General features: G+C 51.7%; 7 protein-coding genes across 7 annotated transcripts; 4 read left to right on the top strand and 3 right to left on the bottom strand.

Moving 5' to 3' along the window:
- Positions 1 to 32: 32 nt before the first annotated feature.
- Positions 33 to 3,348, bottom strand: spt5 (transcription elongation factor spt5; the record flags this gene model as incomplete). The annotated part of the gene is made up of 6 exons (XM_057174514.1): positions 33 to 154; positions 210 to 608; positions 663 to 844; positions 897 to 2,947; positions 3,012 to 3,185; positions 3,247 to 3,348. 6 exons carry the CDS (start codon positions 3,346 to 3,348, stop codon positions 33 to 35), a joined length of 3,030 nt encoding a protein of 1,009 aa, XP_057034665.1.
- A 2,395-nt stretch (positions 3,349 to 5,743) lies between these two features.
- On the bottom strand, positions 5,744 to 7,569 carry N7457_003468 (putative acyl-CoA dehydrogenase; the record flags this gene model as incomplete). Its single annotated transcript, XM_057174513.1, has 4 exons — positions 5,744 to 6,979; positions 7,053 to 7,324; positions 7,380 to 7,391; positions 7,455 to 7,569. 4 exons carry the CDS (start codon positions 7,567 to 7,569, stop codon positions 5,744 to 5,746), a joined length of 1,635 nt encoding a protein of 544 aa, XP_057034664.1.
- Positions 7,570 to 8,442: 873 nt separating this feature from the next.
- N7457_003467 (proteasome regulatory particle base subunit RPN2) lies at positions 8,443 to 12,117 on the bottom strand (the record flags this gene model as incomplete). Its single annotated transcript, XM_057174512.1, has 5 exons — positions 8,443 to 8,760; positions 8,812 to 11,052; positions 11,118 to 11,641; positions 11,699 to 11,868; positions 11,978 to 12,117. 5 exons carry the CDS (start codon positions 12,115 to 12,117, stop codon positions 8,443 to 8,445), a joined length of 3,393 nt encoding a protein of 1,130 aa, XP_057034663.1.
- Positions 12,118 to 12,665: 548 nt separating this feature from the next.
- On the top strand, positions 12,666 to 14,051 carry N7457_003466 (uncharacterized protein; the record flags this gene model as incomplete). Its single annotated transcript, XM_057174511.1, has 1 exon — positions 12,666 to 14,051. The coding sequence occupies one exon, from the start codon at positions 12,666 to 12,668 to the stop codon at positions 14,049 to 14,051; it is 1,386 nt and encodes a 461-aa protein (XP_057034662.1).
- A 314-nt stretch (positions 14,052 to 14,365) lies between these two features.
- N7457_003465 (uncharacterized protein) lies at positions 14,366 to 15,446 on the top strand (the record flags this gene model as incomplete). Its single annotated transcript, XM_057174510.1, has 2 exons — positions 14,366 to 14,613; positions 14,684 to 15,446. 2 exons carry the CDS (start codon positions 14,366 to 14,368, stop codon positions 15,444 to 15,446), a joined length of 1,011 nt encoding a protein of 336 aa, XP_057034661.1.
- A 672-nt stretch (positions 15,447 to 16,118) lies between these two features.
- On the top strand, positions 16,119 to 18,587 carry N7457_003464 (putative Patatin family phospholipase; the record flags this gene model as incomplete). The annotated part of the gene is made up of 3 exons (XM_057174509.1): positions 16,119 to 16,376; positions 16,449 to 17,293; positions 17,348 to 18,587. 3 exons carry the CDS (start codon positions 16,119 to 16,121, stop codon positions 18,585 to 18,587), a joined length of 2,343 nt encoding a protein of 780 aa, XP_057034660.1.
- Positions 18,588 to 20,748: 2,161 nt separating this feature from the next.
- Positions 20,749 to 21,453, top strand: N7457_003463 (uncharacterized protein; the record flags this gene model as incomplete). The annotated part of the gene is made up of 1 exon (XM_057174508.1): positions 20,749 to 21,453. One exon carries the CDS (start codon positions 20,749 to 20,751, stop codon positions 21,451 to 21,453), a length of 705 nt encoding a protein of 234 aa, XP_057034659.1.
- Between the last annotated feature and the right edge of the window lie 489 nt (positions 21,454 to 21,942).

Raw genomic sequence — 21,942 nt, 5'->3', positions numbered from 1 at the left:
GCTTTTGGTGCTGGGAAACGAGAGAAAAAGGATTACGGGCTCGGACTATCGTCGTACCGGGGTCCGCCATCATTACCACCGTATCCAGCGCCAGGAGTAGCAGCTGTACCGCCCATTGCCGGAGTCGGCGCATCGAATGCTGCAGGAGTTGGGGCTTCATAGTCACGCTTTCCGGGGCCGCCGGGGTGTGGGCGCGCTGAAGGCCCCACCAGGTGTGGGCGCACTCTCGGGCCATCCGCCAGGGGTTGGTGCGCCAGGGGTTGGGGCAGTGTATGCGCCGGGAGTGGGAGCAGAGTAGTTTCCGCCAGGAGTGGGGGCGTCGTCGAAATCACGCTGGTCTCGGCTGCTGGACATGGCATTCCAGCCGGGAGTGCGGCTGCCTGTGTTAGCGGCACCTGCACCCCAGCCAGGGGTGCGGGACCCAGAGGCGAAGGCGTCAAAACCGGAGCTGGAGTCGTACGGGGTCTTGGAGCCCGAGGTCCAGGACGGTGTGCGGCTGCCAACTCCTCCATAGGCGGTGCGGTTGCCTTCATAGGGATTAGCGGTGCGAGAGCCGTCGGCCTTCCAGGCAGGAGTACGAGAACCACTCATGCCACCCCAAGCAGGAGCTGAATGATAATTAGCATCTTCGACAACAGATATTCTGAGAAGAGTGCACTTACTTCTTGCGGAGGCGCCACCCCAAGCAGGGGTCCTGGATGAATCAGCAGAGGCCATCGGTGTTCGACCACCCGACCAACCACCCTCTCTCCCAGGACCACTCGAAGAGCCGTAGGGAGTTCGCCCTCCAGGACCGCCTCCTCCTCTTCCACGGCCCATTGATAGGGGCTGTTTGGAAACAGGACTGCGAAAAGTTAGCGAATGGTCAAATTAAATATAAGCAAAGGAGAACATACTCTTTGGGTGTCAGGATGTCACGGGGAATGTGTACGGGTTTGTTAGATGTGTAAAGCTCAACCTGAGCAGAGCTGTCGTCTGCGTCGCGAACAATACCGACGAGACCCTTGTAACGACCCTTGCGGATGGTCACGGTTTTTCCGATGAGTTGATCACGGCCGCGGCGAGGAGGTGGCATCGCACCACCACCGCCAGGGTTTTGCATTGCCAAGGCAGGGTTCATCTTGGTGAGATCGGGCCCAGTCGTCCGACCACCTCGTGCGGATACAGTAACAACATTTGTTGTCCGCACCACGGAGATACCGGCGTTCTCGGCTTGCGCCTTATTATGCAAGAAGAGGAACGAACGGTGAATATGGCGGATTACTCCGCTACGCTGCTCCCCGTAAACCTCGCGAACGGTATCACCACCACGGATCTCAGCGCCGTTACGATCAGTAGCTACGGCATCGCGACGGGGGGTGATCTTGTTTGCGATCTGCGTAGGAAGGATGTTGCGGATAGAACCATTCTGGTCAACTACGCGGAGCGACTCTCGGTCCACTTTGATGACACAAGCAACGGTGGCAGCATCAAGTTGGACGAGGTCGTGAACATCGTAGATGCCGAGTTGGCCATCGGCGGCCATTTCAGCAGAGAGTCGAAGATCCTTGCTGAAAATTGTGATTTCTTGCATGCTCATATCACTGAGCAGAGTGACCGTGTCGTCCTTGACCTGGACAACCATACCAAGTTCATTTTGGTATCGGCTGCCACCGATGACCTTGACGTGATCACCTTCTCGGAATCGTTTGCGTAGAGTTCGAACAGGCGCGTCAATTGTCTGACCGGCCAGCTCGCCCTCGGTGACTTGCAATGAAACAATGTCACCTCGAGTTGACACTGTGCGACCGATAAGACCTTGCTGCTCACCCCGGTAAACCTCTACTGGGTCACCCGGTTGGTATGAGTCCTCAGCCGTGGAGTTCTTGAGGGTCTCGGCCAGTGACGCCAGATCCAAATTGGCAGTTCCGTCTTCTCCTCCACGGGCAAACATTGTAACCTCCTCTAGCCGGGGGTTAACGTTCTTGGCACTCAAGTGCTGGACACGCATGTCCTTGATGAGGAAACCATCCACGTAGTTGTCGTTCAGGTAATTCCATGACTTTCCACCTAAACCGGAAGTAGACGAAAGATACTTCGCATGCTTCTTCTTTGCCTCCGTCTCACTGAACAAGCGCTGAGGAGGACGGACCGTGTTCACCGCACCACGTTTGCGCTTGGCATCAGTAACAGGAGCACCGAAGGTATCATCATTCATGCCGTAGTCCAGTCGAGGAACAAGTCGTACGGTGACATTCAATCCATTAGTCTCTACCTCCTCGATCTGGGCCAGATCGCCCTGGTATTTGCCACGCTTGATGCGGATCCAGCCACCAGGCAAAAGCTCCTCTGACTTTTGGACACGAAGAAGATCTGGCATCTCCTTCACAGGGACCAGAGTCAACTTCTGAGATGGATAGTAGAAGTTAATGGCTTCCAAGCCTTCAGTAACATCCGCCTGTCTGCGAGCTTCACAATAGAACCAGCCTTGCATGATGTTTCCGCGCTCGAAAGCTGAGATAATCCGGATGGGGTTGCGGGAACCTGCTGGGCGCTCCTCGATTCGTTTCTGAATGGAATATACAACCTCCTTCTCTTTTCCAGGCTTGCAACGGCCACCCCAAATGCTAGGGTCTTCCACACTAGGGAGCAAGAGTCTTTTGGGGATCACGAGTGAATCTGTTGCGGCAGCACGGTTGCGCCCATAACGTTCCTTGAGCATCTGTGCCTGCTTCTCTGCATCCATGCTGGCGTCGATTTCGCGCTGCCGATCCAGCTGTCGATGCCGGCGGTCATCTGTCTCGGTGCCCTGAGGTAGCGCATCGAGATCATCAGGATGTGTTTCCATGCCATATTCGGCGAGCTCGTCCTCCTCATCCTCGGCTTCGTCCTCCTCTTCGTCGACGCCGGCCTCGTCTTCAATGAAGGGATTGGCCACGCGCTTCGCTCTTTTTTGTGGACGACTTGACTAAGTTAGAGACAAGGGGTTAGCAAATTTCCCTCACATCGCTAGATCTCTATGGGAAGCCTACCACTTCCTCTTCCTCATCTTCATCTTCGTCTTCGTCGTCGTCGTCATCGTCGACTTCATTCTCGAGCTCGTCGTCGTCATCTTCGACATGCTTGGCATCATCCTCTTCGTGCACATGGCGTTGGTACTTCAGATCATCATCCTCGTGGCCGCGTGATCTTTCTCTCTTAGTAGGCTGCATCCCACTCATTTGTTAGCGCCTTGTCCATGGAAAGTCGATATGTCTGTAGACCGACCTGGGCTCTCGAATCCTCGACATCGGACTCTTCTTGGGGAGCGGGGTTGAAATCATCCTCTTCGTCTTCGGAGCCGAAGTCGTGGTTAAGAAAGTTAGACATTTTGAGAGATGGTGTCCAGCGAGCTGTCGCAGGTAATCTAGTTGCACCGCTCTAGGGGATTCTTGAACGCGAGTCGAAAGATAGTGAGATTCCTAGCAATCCCAGGTATGGTCAGCATTGAAAAAGACGCGGTGAACATGTAAGAAGCAAGACGAACCCTATCCAAGGAAACCGCGCTCCAATGTAGACACCAGATCGCAACTTGTCCTGGTATTCTCCAATAGCTGGGAAATTCGAAGAACTACCAATTCAAAAGGATACTAGCCAAATCAGAGAGAAAGGCGAGTGCAGACAGGGAGCACGGCAGACAGTCGAGCTCTGCGGGCAATCACCGAGTTCCGTGACCGCCTACAAAGAACACGATCGGAATGGAGATGCCGGGTGTTGTGAAAAAGGGAAAATGCCACACCTGAAAGAAAGCGCCACCGATAGCCTTTCTCACGAGGGATGTTTAAAAAAGGGAAGTGAGAAATTGCAGCGTTGGAGCGAGGACATCGAGTTGCCCAGGTGAGGCATAATCTTTGCGCGGATGGTCGTTGTGGAGCGCCCTACCTCGCCTTCCTGGCGACTTTCACCTTCCCCCTTCTTCCTTCGCAAAGCACCTGGCAGTTGAAGGTTCGTTTTGAGCTCAAAGGGTACAGATGTACACATGAGGCTTATTGCAAATGGATTCCTGGACACACCCATCATATCATCTCTCAGTGGGGGTAACAATTATCTCCGATCAAGCCCTAGTAGAGTCGTCCCCGTAGTTCTCCAATCGGGGTGCTTGAACAATGATACTGATGCTTTTGAAATGAAATAACTCCTGTTTCCCCCATGGTTGTTCAATTTCTCCCTCTCGTACTTTCGATCTGGTTATCTCGCATCACTCTCAAGATGGCCGAATCATAAGAACCTTGGTAACTCGTGATCCGCAGAATGTAGCTATCTGGCCGAGCAGCTCATGGAAACCCTCAAAGAGCTCCGGCAAACGGGACCTAGAGCAGCTGGGACTCTACTTCTACTATCGATACGAGCAGTATGGTGTCGATGCTGTCTCGTATACGAAGTCCCCTTTTAAACCCCTCCATACTATGGCGTTCAGATTCTATTTGGCATCGCCATAAAAAGCCTTCTGGGACTTGCGTTGTTGCTGGGGGTTGTTGTGGCTATGGATGTAAATGCTGTGAGAAACGAGTTCTTACCTCGTAGCTAATTCTTCCACTGGCTATTGTACAATGAACTGTGGCTGCCGTGGTGCAGGAAACTATCACCGCACATGAAGTCAAGATGTATATGCTATTCTCCCAAGTCGATGTAATTTACACCTCAACAAAGGCTGGAGTCAATTCCAAGGTCATCTCCAGTGTGTTTTAAAGCAACCTGTTTCCAAAGTTGCAGGACCTCGTCGGTTTAAATGCTTTTGTGTCAATCTCAATATACCAGGTCGCCTTTGCCCTCCGAGCTTCGGACCCAACTATCACAAGGGGGCTCAGCCGTGATATAAAGAGAACAGCCTGTCTCTCTTTCTGGCCATTTGGCTAGAACATGAAATATCTGTGATTAGATTGATGTCATGAATATCTCGTTGTTTCGTTGCATCTCCTCGTTTTCGCCACGCATGCGAGCCTCGCCACCAGATGACTCCAACTGAACAATCAAACTCCACAACCATAAATATCAACGCTGGTGGTAGGGGAAATCCCATATTGCGCTTCTCCAGCCAGAGTACAGGAGATATCCAGGGGAAGTGGGCTGACACCACCAAACTCCACTCTCTTGACTTGGCCCCGTTTGCTTAGCGTCATCATCCGGTATCCCATCGCTGCTCTAAACTGATACTATCTAGATTGCATTCAGTGTCTCCGATTCTTCAAGGCGCTATATCTCGGTATAGCTGGTCAAGGTATACCCAAGCCATCGTCTATCTTCTGATATTTCTACTCAAGCAGCCTCCAATGAGATATTTAGGGCGAGAAATTGTTCATGGAAGCTGCAGCTGGGGGTGTGTAGAATCTCCATCTTCAGGCTGAAGTAAAAGTTCCACATGCTGCCGAACTTGAGAAATTGCCTGTTCCTGGAAGTGAGGCTTTCCATACCCACTATACTGTCATTATGCTGATCCTACATGTATAAAAGCCCCAGGGATGGTAGTTTAATCTGCAAAAATAGACTCTTAGATCATAAATCAAAACCATGGTATGTGCAACGAACATCACAAAAAGGTGGATTCATCCACCATAAGTTAGAAATGTACAAAAGAAGTCAATGTTATGGTACATAACAGATCATGGCCAAAAAGAAAAGAAATGCCGTCACAGACGCGAGGATATCTAGCCAAAAAAAATGAAGAATCAAAAGGAAGAATCAAAAATAGGCAACCTCTATCGCAGGTGCAACCAGAAAAATGCTTCTATAGCTTCATGCCGAACATGCCGTGAACACGCAAGCTCTGACGCATGCTCAAATCAAGCATGATTTCCTCGCTACCACCGGGAATAGCATAGGCACGCACATCACGGTACAATCTCTCGATCTTAGCACCCTGGCCACCGCGGCTGTAGCTCAGACCACCGAAGATCTGACTAGCCTCGCGAGCGCAGAACTCGAAGCATTGAGTGGACTGCGCCTTCAAGCCGGCGATAGCACCGCCCAGCTTGAGCATGGCCTCGGTGTCCTCCATGGACTGGCACTGGTAAATGATGTTCTCAAGCCAGTTGTAGGTAGCCTCGATCTGGCGGGCCATGTGGGCGAGTTTCATGCGGATGACTGGGTGGTCGATGAGGCGCTTGCCGAAGGTCTTGCGCTTGTGGGCGTACTTCATAGACTCCTCGTAGCAGACACGGGAGAAACGAACACACTGGATGACGATTCCAATACGCTCGTGGTTGAAGTTGGTCATGATGACCTTGAAGCCCTGGTTCTCCTTGCCGATGAGGTTCTCAACGGGGACCTTGACATCCTCGAAGGTGACGTAGGTAGTACCGCTAGACCACACACCTTGGCAGTCCATGCGACGGGTGCTGACACCACCAGCTTCGCGCTCGATGAGCAGCACGCTGAGACCGTTCATGCCGTCCTTTCCGGTGCGCACAGCGGTGGTGAAGTAATCAGAGTAAATACCGTTGGTGATCCACTTCTTCTCGCCGTTGACGATGTAGTGCTTTCCGTCCTCGGTGAGCTTAGCCTCGCAGCCCAAGTTTGCGACATCGCTGCCCGCATCGGGCTCGGTAATGGCGAGACAAATGCGCTTGTCGCCAGACAGGATACCAGGCAGAATTCGGTCGACGAGAGGCTTCTTGCCGAACTTCACCAGAGGTGGGCAGCCGATACCATAGCCACCGATCAGGTTCCAGACCAGACCACCGCTGCCAGCGCGCGACAGCTCGTCGGTCAGCAACATCTCGTGGAACAGATCCCATCGCTCTGGTGCCACGGACTTCACGCGGTGCTGGGTGTGGTTCACGGGATAGTGGACACCGAGGAGACCGGCCAGATAGCCGCGCTCGCCCATCTGCTTATAGATGGTTTCGGGGACTTGCTTGGTCTCCTCCCATTCATTCACATATGGCTCGATCTCGGACTCGACCCATTGGCGGACCTCATCTCGGAGAGCGGCATGAGTTTCGTTAAAGTAGGGGGAGGCATACTATACGCGCACAAACAAGTTAGCTTCTGCGGGTGGATCCATCTAATCTGCACATCCAGACGGCGGAACTTACACCTTGGTACCATGAAGGGTCGGCGAAGGGGATCAGGTCTCCGTAGGGATCCTGTGGTTCACCGGTGGCAGGCGCTGTCACGGAAGAGGGGGCAGGGGTCGGCTTGGGCGCAGCCTGTTTCGGTGTGGGCGCAGGTGCCGGGGGTGCGGGAGCGGCCTTCTTCGTATCCAACGAGCCGATCTGCAGCTGACCCTTGTACTTCTTCAAGATGCCCTCGTTGTGGTACTTCCAAAATTGTTTCGAGGCGTCCTTTCCGGCCACTCGCTGGAGAACTAGACAAAGTCAATAGGAAGTCATTCGAAAGAGCGGATGATCTCGGCAACGTACTCTTCTTTCCACCTAAGAAAAAAAAAAACTGTTAGCATGTGATTCCTATATCCGCGCATGACTTGGAATCCCTACCAGGGTGCTCGTCTTGGAACTTGGAAACATCATAGACATCCTCGTCAATGATAACCCAAGAGCTGCTGCCCTTGTTATGGGAGGCAACCTCCTCCTTGCTGAATGTCTTTGCCATCGTGGAGTGTGTAGAGAAGAGACACGAATAAATCGGGGGGGGGAAAGAGGGATAAAGACTTCAATTCGAGGTCTAAGAATAGGAGATAGGGAGAAGAAGAAAAACTCTAGTCCGGGGAATCTGGGGAGAAGTTATACGACTGATGGGGCAAGACACCATTCCAGGCTAATGTCGGGCGACGTTCCCATTCTGGACATCGAGATGCACCCAAAGGGGCCTCGGATTACAATAGCACCAGTTCACATGTTCACATGCGCCCAGCCAGAGCAGCAGACCCTAGGAATGTACATTGTAACGCTCGGTGCCTACTCTATTGGCTGATTACTTTCATTACTGTTGACCGTTGCTTCATTGGCGCGTGCGTCATAGTGAAAGTGCCGAGGCAGAGCAGACCCTTGCTGAGTCAGACTCGGGCATGTGAACGGGCAGAAATGCGTATTGGCCGTCTTGCCATTGGATTGTTCGGGCTTTTGCTGTTTCCATGTGCACATATAGGGGTTTCGATGCAGAGATGTATAACTATTTTTCAAAAAAAAATACCATGCACAATGCTTCCTGCGTGATAGCCCGGGCAGATCCCTTGAGACCCGGGGCCTACGAGTCTACACATCCAATATATGGGTTCATATCAGGTCACTCTGGGCTGTTTTGGCTGTTTTGACCGTTGAATTCAAGGCAATTTGCCAACCGTCCTGGTGACCGAGAATATACCATATTAGAATAATGCACGAAAATTTATAATATGCGAACAAAGGAACTCTCATATCAACCACACAGAAAGCTATACCAGCCCCCAACAGATAAGGTCGGCATAGACAGCCTGATTAGTCTAGTAATACATCCAGCATCAAGATTCTATGCCGTCTCGACACTCTACTCCTCCTCGCCATCAGACTCGTATGTGAAGTCGTTGGGAACAGGTGCGTCTTCGACGCCTTCCTCGTCCTCATCCACCGCCGTTAGAACACCGGCGCCAGCGGCAGCACCGCCTGTGGCAGCTGAAAGAGCAGCCCGCGCATCGGCCCGTTGAGGGGTCTGCAAAGCAGCGGTTCCAATGGCGGCTTGCAGGCGGTCCTGAAGGGTTTCGGTAGGAGGAGGCGCTTGGCGAACCTCCTTGCTGGCCTTCAGTTCGACCACCTCGCGAGGCTCGTCGGGCTGCTTATCGAGAACGACAACAACACCACCGGTGGGCTGTAGTCTAATTAGCATCGGGTGCATTGTAGGGAATGAGGATGGACTTACGCGCTTGACCGGCTCGTATCGTGGGTCGGGGAAAGTGAGATACTTGAGCTGAGCTGGAAGCACCCTTGATAAGTTGTCCAGCTCATATCCAACCTTCTCCCGCTCCGCCTTCTTCTTCAGTCCCTCTCCGGCACCCTTTTCGGTCTCCTTGCCTTCTTCTCCCTCCTCCTTGGGGCCCTCGTCTGTGTCCATTGCTTCCGGCAATTGATCGGTGGCCTTGGGTGTTGTGGGAGCTTGGTCAAGGTCCATGCTCTCGCGGCGTGCTTGCTTCTCCCGACGCTGCGCGCGACGCTTGGCCTGCGCAGTCGTAGAGAGGACAGCAGTCTTGACTTTCTCTGGAGCCTCCTCGGTCTTGACCTGTTGCTCAGGGGGGTAGTCGAAGAGACTAGGGCGGGTGTTGCTGTGGAACTTGAAGTGTGGTACTTCAAGCTTCTGGTCGACACCAATCACCGATGTGGGGGTGAAACTGAGTGACAAGAAGTGTGTGAGAGGGAACCAGTACCAGTACTGCACGAAGACAGCAGCACCAACGATACCGGGCATGTTGAGGTTACCCGTTTGTGTCTGCAAGCTGATGGTGCAGTTTCGGCCACCAGCATCGATGATTCCAAGGGCAATGGCACAACCAAACTTGGCCATAGCATCCTCGTGACGGTCACCAAGCATCTTCATCATAGCCTTCCGGAGGCTTGTGACACGAGGGTTCATGGCCTCGTTCTGCTGAACGAGAACCATGGCAAGGGAAATCAAAGCACCCTGGCGAACAAAGTCGGTGGAGTCTTTGAGCATGGGCTCGAGGAGGTCGATAGCCTCGTCCAACCCAGTGCCGGCACAGGAGATACCGAGCGCCATGGCAGCACCGTATCGCACGTGAGGGTTGTATGACTCGGAAAGCAACTCAACCATGCGAGGAACGCTCTGGTGCTTGCGGAACAAGATGAAGCCCAAGCTGAGCACAGCAACTCGGCGCACATCATCGTTCACATCACTAACCGCGACATGCAAAAGCTTGCGAACTGCCTTGTTGCTGCCAGTGCCACAGTAAGCCAGGGCAATGGTCATGATACCACCGTAGCGAAGAGTTGGATCGGGGTCGCCGAGGAGACCGTTGATTAGCTCGTCGGCAGCCTCCTGGCGTCCGAACATGATCAAAGCCATACCCATAGCCAGACCGCGAACGATCTTCTCGTGCTGCGTGTCGTGTGCGTACTGAATCATGTCCTCCAGAGCTTTCATGTTACCAGTGCCAAGCATGATAAGACCCATCGCAAGACCGACTGCCTCACCATTGAGGGCAGAATCAGTGTAAAGAACGGCGCGCAGGTCTTCGTAAATGCCCTCGTCGCCTGTTGCCATACCGGCAACACCGAGACCAAGAGCACCTCCATGCTGAACAACCTCTTCGGTCGCCTTCTTGAAGTGATCGCGAATGATATCAACTGCCATACCGCCGTGGTTGGCGTAAATGAGACCGAAGGCATAAAGAGAACCTCCCTGGCTGTAGACAGATCCAGAGCCTCCAACTCCAGCGATATGTTCCCGAGGCAGGTAAGGCTGGAGGAGCTTTTGACCCTGGCTAAGGTTTCCACGGTGAATACAGCCCAACGCAGCAGTGGCTGTAAACTTGGACCAGTTCACAGCCTTGCCAAGCCACTCGAGATTGTCGCGGAAGAACTTATCGTGGGTGGTTCCCGCATGCATGAAGGCATTTGAAAGTGTCACTGCGGTATGGAAGATAGAATTGCGTGCCTCGAGACTGTCACGAATCTTGTTCAGAATCGCAATGTCAGCCTTGTTGTTCCGGTATAAGAACTCCAAATTCAACTGGATCGTCTTGATTCCGTCTAGGATCGAAAGGATGTTCTTGAAAGCAGTGATCGCGTCTTCGGACAGATCTGAGTGTTTAGCCGAGCGATGAGAGCTGCCCTGGTCTTCCAGTAATGCGTCAGACTCTCTTGGCTCGATCTCGTTCTCCTTATTTTCCTTATCGTTTTCGTCCTCGGGAACCAGCTCGGCAATCTCTTGCCGAACCTTCTGAAGGAACTCTTGCGTGCTGTTATCGTATAGATCGAATGAAATTTGATAGGCAACTGCGAGAGATCGCGCATCACCTTTCTCGACCAGCTGGCGGAGGATATCAGAGGCCATCGAATGCTCATTAAGGTAGACAACGCATTTTGCGATTGAGAAGAAGTCAGGAGCCGGGATCTCATTCAGTAGTTCCAGAATGAGTTTGAGGATCTAAATATCCAAATCTTGGTTAGTCGTTTTAGGCAGGTGGTAGGAAAGCTGCTGGAGACACAAACCTCACTGCGGAAAGCCCGTTCTTGGACAATTCCCATGCAAATATCCAAGACATATTCCATCAGTTCCTCGCTACCGCGGGAATCGCCTTCCTGCTGTTTCTCGTCGCTGCTAGCCCGAAGGATGACCATGCGGAGGACATCCAAGCTCTTTGCTTCGATGGCAATTCCGATGACTTGACGATATCGCTTTTGTCGGAAGCATTCTTCAAAGAGGCGCTCAATGACGGTCTGCAATTGACGTTGTACACCACGTTTCAGTACAAGGTTTGTCTCCTCGTGCTGAACACTCGTGTCGTCGCCACCCGGGTGTGCTGCGTCCACGCCTGGAACTTCTGCGCGAGAAAGCAACGATTTCGAGGGCAATGCGGATTTGGAGAAAGGTGTGATGGGAGAGGTCAGGCTGGCGGATGTGCTGGTGGCGCCTTCGCCCGATGCTGGGAATGCAGTGTTCAGGTTGGCTGGCTGATCACCGGTGCTGGGCCGTTGGGCGGCAGATAGAGAAATGAAGGTATCGACGCACTTCGCTGCATTGAAAGACAAGTTAGCCTCCGACTAGAGGAAATCAATGCTGCTTATCATACCGATGATGGTCTCCTCGTATTCGCCGCCGTTCTCCAGCTTGAACAGCTTCCCAGCGCCCAGAGCAAGAACCATGCTCTCATTATATTCCTGCAGATGATAATATACCTTCGATGCGACTAGTGCTGCAAGGCCGCGTTCCGAAAAGGATTCATCTTCATAGAGAGCCTCGCTGGATGAATGGTCAGTAGGAATCCAGTAGCCGGTCGGACTGAGCAGGAATGACGCAACAATCGACATGAAGCTCATCCCCCCAAGTCTATCAAAACCTGAGGACTCACATTTCAGGGACAGCGTTAACAACCTCTGTCCACAGATGATCGATCTGAGAATCTAATGTCTTCAAAGCAAAGACCTTGAGCTCTGGGTCAGGCTCGGAGAGGAAGCCGACCAAGCCGGCGGCCGATACAAGTCCGACCATCTTTATTGAGTAATGACTTGCGTCACGGTCCGTTGGACGGATTTCGAAGAACGATAGGTATGTTGTTGCGGTTGTGATGGAGCAACGTCAATGAGAGGGAGCTTGAAACAACCTGAATCAGCCAAGCGTAGAGCAACCTGTCAAGGAGGAATTAGGTACCCAGATTATGAGAAGATCACAAGAAACACGGAATTTGATTAAATGAAAGAGACGAAATGGATAAACTGCACGTACAAATGGAAGCTGGAAGCAGTTGTCAGAAGCTTTGCTGGCGCGACCAACGTCAACGCCTGAGCGGAGCTGACTGTACATTGATGGTCACGTGAATGGCGCCCAGTCAGCTGCTAGCGGCCCCGGTCCGCGATAAACAGCTCGGTATCAGCTGGCGAATACTCCGTACACTATCTCGTTTTGGTCTGGTGATAATCTTGGGAGTCATTCGATTTTTGACCTAAAACTACTAAAGAGCCTGCTTAACCAACACGACCATCGTAAAGTTACAATCCACATCCGGTTCAAACCTAGCCGTCTACGCTCGTTTCTCCAGCATGTCAACACTGCTCCAACATTCCTTCCGTGATAAGAGGCTGCCACCGGTACCAGCTGGAGCTTCCATATACCATCACGATCCTCTTTTATATGTTGAACGTCAGACAAAGCACATACAGCGCAACCTCCAAGTCCTGATCGATGCCCAAAGCGAAGGCCTTCTCTCCGTTCTTGCTGAGCCTCCTGCGGATGATGCCTCGGCCGGAACCTTCACGCCGGCCCTATCTTCAAGGAGTGGATCGCATTCCCCTTCCATAGTGCCTGCTAGGCAGCCCGCGCCCAAAAAGATCGGGCTTCGAGCTGCCCGGGAGGGCATCTTTCAATCGATATACGACCTACTTAAGCTACGAGAAGAAGAACGAGAAATTCTCACGACACAGACCAACGAAAGAGAGAATGCGCTGCATGATATTCAAAGCTTCCTTTCGAGGAAAAGTGGCCTTCAAGAGACCATTGCCACTATACATGGAGATCAGGAAAGCCGACGGTCGAAACAACTAGAAGAAGAGGCCCGTAACCTCGAAACTGACATTCGTGAATTGGAGACCAGGTTGTATGAGATGAAAGCTAAACACCGACAACTTGTGAATGAGATATCACACATCGATAACTCGGTCGACGCCAAGCTTTCTTCTTACACCGAATCTCTGTCCTTGCTCGAGTCTGATATTCGAAACTACCTGCGTGACCCTCCCATCAAATCGTTAACACAATACTCAGGTGAACCTACGTTTCACGCCTTGAACCCTAAACGTCGGACACTTGAGATGGCCCAGGAGCACTGGAACAGCGAACAAAACACCTTGCACAATCGGCAACAGAGTGTGGATGCGGAAATATTGGCTTTGGAAGAAGGAGGTGGAGTGTGGAAACAAGCGGTGTCTGATATTACTGGCTTTGAAAAGCGTTTACAAGCCAATATGCGACATTATGTTGAGATGACCGACCCAGCAACAGACTTAGCAGGATCCGCCCCGACAGATCACAAAGACAGTCTGGTGAAGAGTATCTTGGATGACTTGGAGAGAACCACACAGCGGCTTGAATCACATCTGGAGCTCGCCGAGCGTAAGGATTGGAAGCTATTAGTTTGCTGCATTTCAGCCGAGCTAGAGGCCCTGCGAGAAGCGAGGGGGATGCTTCTTCCCGCGTTTGGTCTGCCGTCGCATCAAAAGGATACACTCCTGAATTCCCCAGGGCCCAAAGATTCTACTGCCATCAGGCATGTCGCGGAGGATGACCATGAGGACTTCCTCACGCATCCGCTAGAAAATGATGATCCAGAACCTCCAGCTGATCTTCTTAGAGATCCAGATACTCATCATTCGGATGCTGCATCCAGGTCGGATGAAGACGATGAGCCTGATCCGTCATGGCTGACCTGATCAGGATGGTTGATGGGTTAGCCAGCAGTAAATATCGCACGGCCTAAGTCAGTACATTCCGCACAAGTGATAATTTCATAGCATGATGATATATGTCGTGATATTGCTTCCACCTACATCTGCACTCAAATCGGTGTTGAAACCCTAGATAGCTTTGTAGGCGATGTCCAAATTGTGTCACGTAGTGGATTGTCCGAATTCGTGGGCGGACGGACCACCGAAACCTCGCCGCACCCTCGACCTCCTCTTACTAGCAGCGAACTCCGATCATTGCATTTCGAGGCGAATAAACTTGGGTTAAAATAGAAACAGCTATGGATCTTGCATTGGCGAGCTTCTCTTTCTCCATACCATCTATTTACGATGGCGGCAAGCTTGAGTGTCGCATATATCTCCCGCCCGCTTTCAAAAATATAGAATCAGCGACTAGCTGGCCTGTCCGCGGTGCGATAGTCGCACATCCTTATGCGACCTTAGGAGGATGCTACGATGATCCAGTCGTCAGTTTCATCGGCGATGAGTTATTACACGCCGACTACATTGTGGGAACATTCAATTTTCGGTATGATTACTCAGTCTTCGCGCTTTACCTTCCAAGGTTCGTAGCGAAGTTACTAACAGATGATACGTAGTGGAGCTGGGAGTTCCCAAGGACGCACAAGCTGGACTGCAAAGCCCGAGCTTGGAGATTATGTGTCGTTCTACGGGTTCATGTTGCAATACCTGCACTTATTGAAGCTTGCATTGGCCCGGAGAGATCAAACAGACTCTTCCAACCCTTGTATAGCCACCGACGGAGCAAAAACTCGCTCGGATGTGCACCTCATTCTTGGTGGCTATTCATATGGGTCTATGATCGCGTCGCATGTACCGGCCCTTGATACCATGCTTCACCTCTTCCAAACTGTGCCAACGGCAACTACAACCAATCAAACACCCATGACCAAGATCAAGGAGGCGGCAGAGCGGATAGCCGCATCTACCCTGGACAGACTCGAAATCCATTACACTTTGGCTCACACCTCAGACCTCACTGCATTGAATACATCCATTTCCTATCTCCTCGTGTCCCCCTTATTACCCCCGGTTAGCCAGCTGCTGACTATATTCTCGACCTTGTCGCTGAATGTGAAAACGGAGACCCCGCAAGGTCCCCTCATTCCCTGTCCGCGTCTGGCAGACCAGCAGAGCACACACCCCGTTTTAGCGCTCTTCGGGGACCAGGACACCTTTACCTCTGCTGGAAAGCTGCAGAGGTGGTCAGACGAGATGGCGCACATGCCGCGCAGTCAGTTCCGATTTCGGATGATTGATGGCGCGGGCCACTTCTGGCGTGAGCCTGGGGTTGAGATGCGAGCCAGACACGCTCTGAAGGAATGGCTCGGTCAGATCTGACCATTCATATAATTGCTCGACCGTCCGATTAGATTTGCCATGAACGCTTTATACATTGAGATATAATTTCCAATGATGACATATGACGAAGGCTTCGCCCTGGAAGGCCTATCTCCCTGCAGCTTGCATGTGAAGAATGACCGGGGCCAAGGGGTTGATGTGAGATTCGGGCGCCAAAGTAATCAATTCTTTGAGCCTAATATGATTAGTTCACCGAATGCCTGTACATATTAGGAAACGGGATGGAGGAAAATAAAAATCAAATCAAAAATAATAGCAAGATTGTTGAAGTATCTTTACGAAGTACCCCGTAGTCTTACTCCGCAAAATGGAGACATATCCCCAGAATATGTGTTCAGATGATCGTGGGGGCGAGATCATGGGGAAGCACAACATGACTTCTCGTGATCAACCTGAGAGTTGCAAGTCCATTGGAAGACACGAAGATGTAGATCGGAGGTGAAATCATCGGACAAAACCATGGGCCTTGGGAGGAAACAGGAATCGGGCGCATTACCATTGGCCCTCGTGACGTCTGTCTTCCTTACCGCCAAACTTGAACTTCTTCTTTTACAACATTAACCTATTCCCTCTTTATTTGTATACATTTCATCAGACTTTGTTGCATCTTAGAAGGCTGCATGGCTTGCTCCCCTGATGCACAGGCCTGCTATGTCGGTGTTGGGCGACCCCACAATAGTCCAGTGCCATGGGCGCAAACCCTCTGCAGAACACGTTTCATCACAATCACCCCCACGGTCCCTGCGCAAAGCAATCTCCATCCCTGCCGTCTCGACCCTCGTGAAAGACTCGTGGAATTGGGCCGGTGATACTCTTCACACCTACCGCGACGGCCTTTCCAAGGAGCAGCGCAAACAAAAGGCGGATACCGAGGATCGCAAACAGGTCCTGTATCTACGGATAAAGAATGTGAGTACATGCGGTGCACTTGAGACGGGAGATTGCATCTGCAGAGCAACCCTATCTAATATTTCGGTATAGGCTGTGTCGTACGAGGAATGGCGAAATTGCGCCAATGAACTAGATGAACTAGAAGGCAACAACGTCTGGAAGCAGACGTTTGAGTGCTCCGAATATGACCCTCAGTTGGTACAAGATCGCTTGCGACAGCTGGAAGAGGCTCGGATCAGCTGCGATGTAAGTCGCATGCTGTTTTTGGTGCGCACGGCGCTGAGTCGGGACCTGGCACACATGAGTAATGCCTCCCTTTATCGCCATTCGCATATTGGGACCAAGGACTTGATCGATAGATATATTACGACCGCATTGGACACCATCAATACCCTGGTGGATCTGTCGGTGCATGGTCGCTGCGATGGGCTGGAGCTGAAGTACATTCTGGACCAGCTGTTGGCGGCTCGACAGGCATTTGGCCGTAGTGCGCTTCTCTTCTCCGGCGGTGCCACTTTTGGAATGACTCATATTGGTGTCCTCAAGGCTCTTTATGAGGCGAATATGATTCCTCGGATCATCTCTGGAGCCTCTGCTGGCAGTATTGTGTGCGCGGTCTTCTGCACGCGTACAGATGAAGAGTTGCCGGAACTTTTGGAGACCTACGTTCATGGTGATTTTGCCGTATTCAACGGGAAGGGTCAAGAAGAGAACGTTTTGCAGAAGATGACTCGATTCTTAAAGTTTGGATCGTTTTATGACATAAACCACTTGGCGAATACGATCAGGGCCTGGCTCGGAGATATGACCTTTCAGGAAGCCTATAACCGCACTCGCAGAATTTTAAACATTTGTGTGTCAAGCGCCGGTATGTATGAGCTTCCAAGGTTGCTGAACTATATCTCGGCGCCTAATGTCTTGATTTGGTCTGCTGTGTGAGTCCCTCTTTCCCATCTTCGCGTTTTCATATCATTCCTAACATTACCAAGGGCTGTATCATGCTCTGTCCCCTTTGTCTTCAGGCCATACACGTTGATGGCCAAAGATCCCTTGACAGGCGAACCGGTCCCATGGAATGACCTCCACAAACAGTATATTGATGGCTCAGTCGATGGTGATTTGCCAATGACACGCTTATCAGAGATGTTCAACGTGAATCATTTCATTGTCTCTCAGGTGAACCCTCATGTGGTCCCATTTCTTCCAAAGGAAACAGGACCGCAGGGCGACTCAGACTATGGCCCATCCTTGATTCCTAGGTGGATGAACACGATGACACACCTGGCGAAAGATGAAGTTTTGCATCGTATGAATATACTCTCGGATCTTGGAGTCTTCCCGACGTCAATGACCAAGTTTGCGTCAATTGTGAACCAGAAATATCATGGAGACATCAACATATATCCGGAACTCATTTCTTCCAACTTTCCGCGGCTCCTGGAGAATCCGACAACGGAGTTTATGCTTTCATCATGTTTAAGCGGCGAGCGTGCGACATGGCCGAGACTCAGCCGAATTCGAAACCACTGCGCCATTGAGCTGGCACTCGATAGCGCCATTCAAAATATGCGAGCCCGAGTGGCCTTCAGTCCGAGCCAAGTTGACCTACGTATGCCGAACTTTAGTCGTTACTCGATTGACTCAGCAGACAGCAGCGGAAGGGGACGTTATCGCAACAGGCGAAGAGGATCCCACAGTCCCGAGCTGGAAAAGAGACAATCGAGTGGGAAAGGGCGACATCAAGCAGCTCGGGAACTGCGAAAGGCACGAAGCACTGTCTCCCTAGAGAACCCGTCCCCAAACGAGTCAAAACCCGTGTCGACCCAAACAAGATCTCACCGTCGCACATCCTCAGTATCTATTAGGAACGGACCAATATTCGATATTGGATCAAGTAGCGATGAGGAGATTGAACGGCTATACACTCTTCGTCCCAAACTTGCAGGTCATCGAACATCCTCAGACTTACCTGCATTTGGCGGAGCACCCGTGAGCCACGGACCCCGTAGCCCCGTCCGCTCCCGTCGATCCTCATTCTCTTCTGGCCCAACTTTCAACGATTCCTCTGTTACGGCACGTCGCAGCTCCCCGAAGAAGGCTCGTGCGTCTTCGGCTCGTGAGTTCTCAATGACCGTACCACCGTCGTCCCGTCATTTGCTCAGCATGACCCCAACGCCGACGGTCTATCCGGGTTCGCCTGACACCACCACGCGCAAACAGCGGCATTGACAAATACGCTGTATAAGGGCTTATCGAGACTTGTTTGCCTTTTTGGGAGTCGCACATCTAATTCCCTATCTCTTTGAAACATACAGGGTCACCCACCCACCAAATCAATTTAATCTTGACCCGCATGGTCCCGGCGTGGGCGCGATCCTTGTTCTTGTCGGAGCTGCCATTCTGCGAACTGTGGCATGAACTTCAGCATTTCCCATGATCAGTTATATTTTCCTAGTTTGTCTACAGATTGTCGGCATTCAGACAGGGGGCTTTGTCTATGCGATAGATTGTCCCTGTACTCCGTACTAGACTCCCCCCTTGGACATTCTGCAGTGGATTTCGGCTTTTGGCTCTTCGCCTATCGAATGCACTCGATTCGCGGGTCTCGCTTCTCTCATACTCGCATCAAGTTCGTTATTCACGACTTGCACATGGTGGACTTTTGCACATATACAGCAGGGAGATGTTATACACCCTAGACGCAATGGATTTAGACCATTTTTCGAGCTGATCAGTTGTTGTTTCAAGTTGAATATAAATTGATAGTTCCCGCTAATCTGAAGGCAGTTTTAAGTATAATCCTGAGGGCATGCCACTGAGCTTGAAAAGCCACCTGGGCATAAACAGATGCTTGGCAGCCTTGGCCTGCAGCCAACTCGGAAGAAGCTAGCGGGGGGTCCAGCAAATCAACATCAGGAACCCACCCGCAAGCTTCAACAACAGGCAAAGAACGACGGTAGGCCGGTAAATTATCGGGTACTGATGTCTCGGGCATTGATTCCAGAATCTTGTCCTTCAACACGAAACAGGTCCGGATTTTATGCCGTCTTTTCCGTGCGCGCGAGTCTTCAAAGGAACGTTGTAGAGTCCAACGTCGATCCTATGTCACGGGGATCCACTATGGGCCAAGAGGCGCCCCTTTTCTCCCCAGGGCTGACGACGACTCCAGGATGAGTATGATATGCGAGATCGAAGTCTGAATTCTAATATTCAAGGCTGGGGCTTAGATCTCGATGTTTTGCAGACTTCCTCAGGAGCAGGGAATATTCTCGACTGTGCCACAGCTTCGGAGACGACTATCATCGCTCAATATTTTCAACATAAGACCATTCTTGCGTCTTCAGTAGCCTATCACGCCGATCTCTGACGTTCCAACTCAGAAAACAATGGAGCCAGAGATTCCACCTCGCCGATCGGTCGGGGATTACTGGCCCCTACTTATCAATCAGTACTCCGTAGCTCTGCCAACCTTTCCCACTACCGCAAGTCCACTTGTTTCCGTGGACACTCTGACACAGGATGTGTCTCAGCCTTCTTGATAGACGTGGTGTGGCGAACACAATACATGTGAGACAAATTAACTGCACCTCTGAGACAGATAACTCCCGCTGGGGCTAGGAACAAGAGGGTTATTGTGTATATCTTCGAAAAAGGGGCTGATGGCGATATGCACCCTAATCACGCACGACTCAGCGGTTAACGATAAAGCTGACCGGAGTCCGGACTTCAGAACCGACAGCCCTGGTGCAACCCTGGAGAAAAATCTATATCAGGCAGGTATGAACAGCTCGTGGGAAAAGGATTGATACGGTCAGACCCTCACGGCTATCATCCAAGGATCCTATCCTATAGAAGGAAGATGATCGTCGTACTATTCTTTGGTACCTGGCTGTGGCGTCTGCAGCCTAACCGACCCGCCGATACCTGCCCCGTTGGACGAATTGAGAGCCACTTTTTACTTTTTTCTCGCGCGTTGGCTGGCCAGCAAAAGCGTCTCGGGAAAATACCTCAGCCCCAGGCCTTGTGCTTTTGCCCGTTCCTTGTGTCTAGTCCCTGACGACCCTAAGCTACTCCCTCAGGTCAAGATCGTCGAACCCACACCCAACATTCGAAGCATGGTGGTCCAGTCATTCCAACCATTCAGCACGTCTAGTCTCTAGGGACATTACAATATTGAATTTGGCCCGATCACGGCATCCACATCTAACTATGACCAAGCTTGCCGATCAAAAAGCCTGATAAACTGGCAGCTTTATAAAGACGTCCTTGGTTCTCCATGATATCCTTTTGCTTTTGACGCATCAATTCTACCTGTGATATATCACCCATATATCTCCACTCATTTGCATTTGCATTTGAATTATTGTCCAATAAATCTGAACCAGTCAAAATGAAATATACTGGTCTCGCCGTTATGGGCTTGATGGGCTGTGCCCTTGCCTTGCCCCAGGGTCCTCCTCCCCCGGGCCCCCCTCCCCCAGGCCCTCCCAGCGAGCTTCCGAGTGGTTTCCCAACTCCCAGTGGCTCTCCTTCGGGATTCCCGACACCAACCAGCACCCCCAGCGGCTTTGAGAAGCGCCAGGCCTTCGACCTGCCTTTCTCCATCCCCTCCGGGTTCCCTACTAGCTTCCCGTCTGGCTTCCCCACGCCTTCCTGCTCCGGCCTCCCTACTGGATTCCCCTCACCCACCGGCCTGCCTTTCGGCAAACGCCACTTCCCCCACGGGACCCCGCCTCAGGGTCCTCCTTTCCATGGTCCTCCTCCCTATGGCCCTCCTCCCCATGGTGTTCCCGAAGGCCCCATCCCCAGCGGGTTCCCGACCCCAACTGTCTCCCCTTCTAGCGGGTTCCCGACTCCAACCAGCACCCCCAGCAGTACCCCCAGCGGCTTCGTGAAGCGCCATGGGCTCCCCACTAGCTTCCCCATCCCCAGCGGCTTCCCTACCCCCACTGGATCCCCCACTGGATCCCCCACCCCATCCGGCACTCCTCCCCCCCTTCTTCCCTCTCCCCGCTTATTAGATACCGAGCGAGAGATAGAACGGATCTCTGATTCACTGCGTCGGGTACCATCTTGCAAGACTGCATCCATGTGATGCATGTACTGGTGTTGCATGCGGGATAGACGCCCACGCTTACATACATTACAGTGGAGACGGAGGTTTGACTTATTGGGATTGAGATACTCAAGTGCCCAGTACTGTATATTATACAGGATATATGGGGGTACTGGTATAGATATTTTGGACATGTCTTTCGTTTGTTAATCACGAGTCTGCGGAACGATTTTTACTATTTATGAATTATACGCAGGCTCCTTTGTTTGTGAATTTGAATATATCTTTCCAGATTGGAATGCACACACTCATTTGGCATATCAGTATCTTGGTGGTTTCTTTTAGAGGTAGATCTTTGGGCCTCTCATATTTGGGTACAGTTCCCGTTCTCAAGGATAGACGTCCATTGCGTGTTCTCCGGGTCTGTCGCGTCGTCTTTGGCGACATGGGAAGCCTGTTTAAGGGTTTTATAAAACATGGTTTCATCGGGATACCTGTGTGTTCGTATCTAGACCGGACTCGACATAT

This window comes from Penicillium paradoxum (genome assembly GCF_028828445.1).
Source record: "Penicillium paradoxum strain IBT 22861 chromosome Unknown utg000003l_segment0_segment0, whole genome shotgun sequence".
Lineage (NCBI taxonomy): Eukaryota > Fungi > Ascomycota > Eurotiomycetes > Eurotiales > Aspergillaceae > Penicillium > Penicillium paradoxum.
Note: the sequence above shows the minus strand (reverse complement) of the source record. Positions and strands in the feature narration are given on the sequence as shown.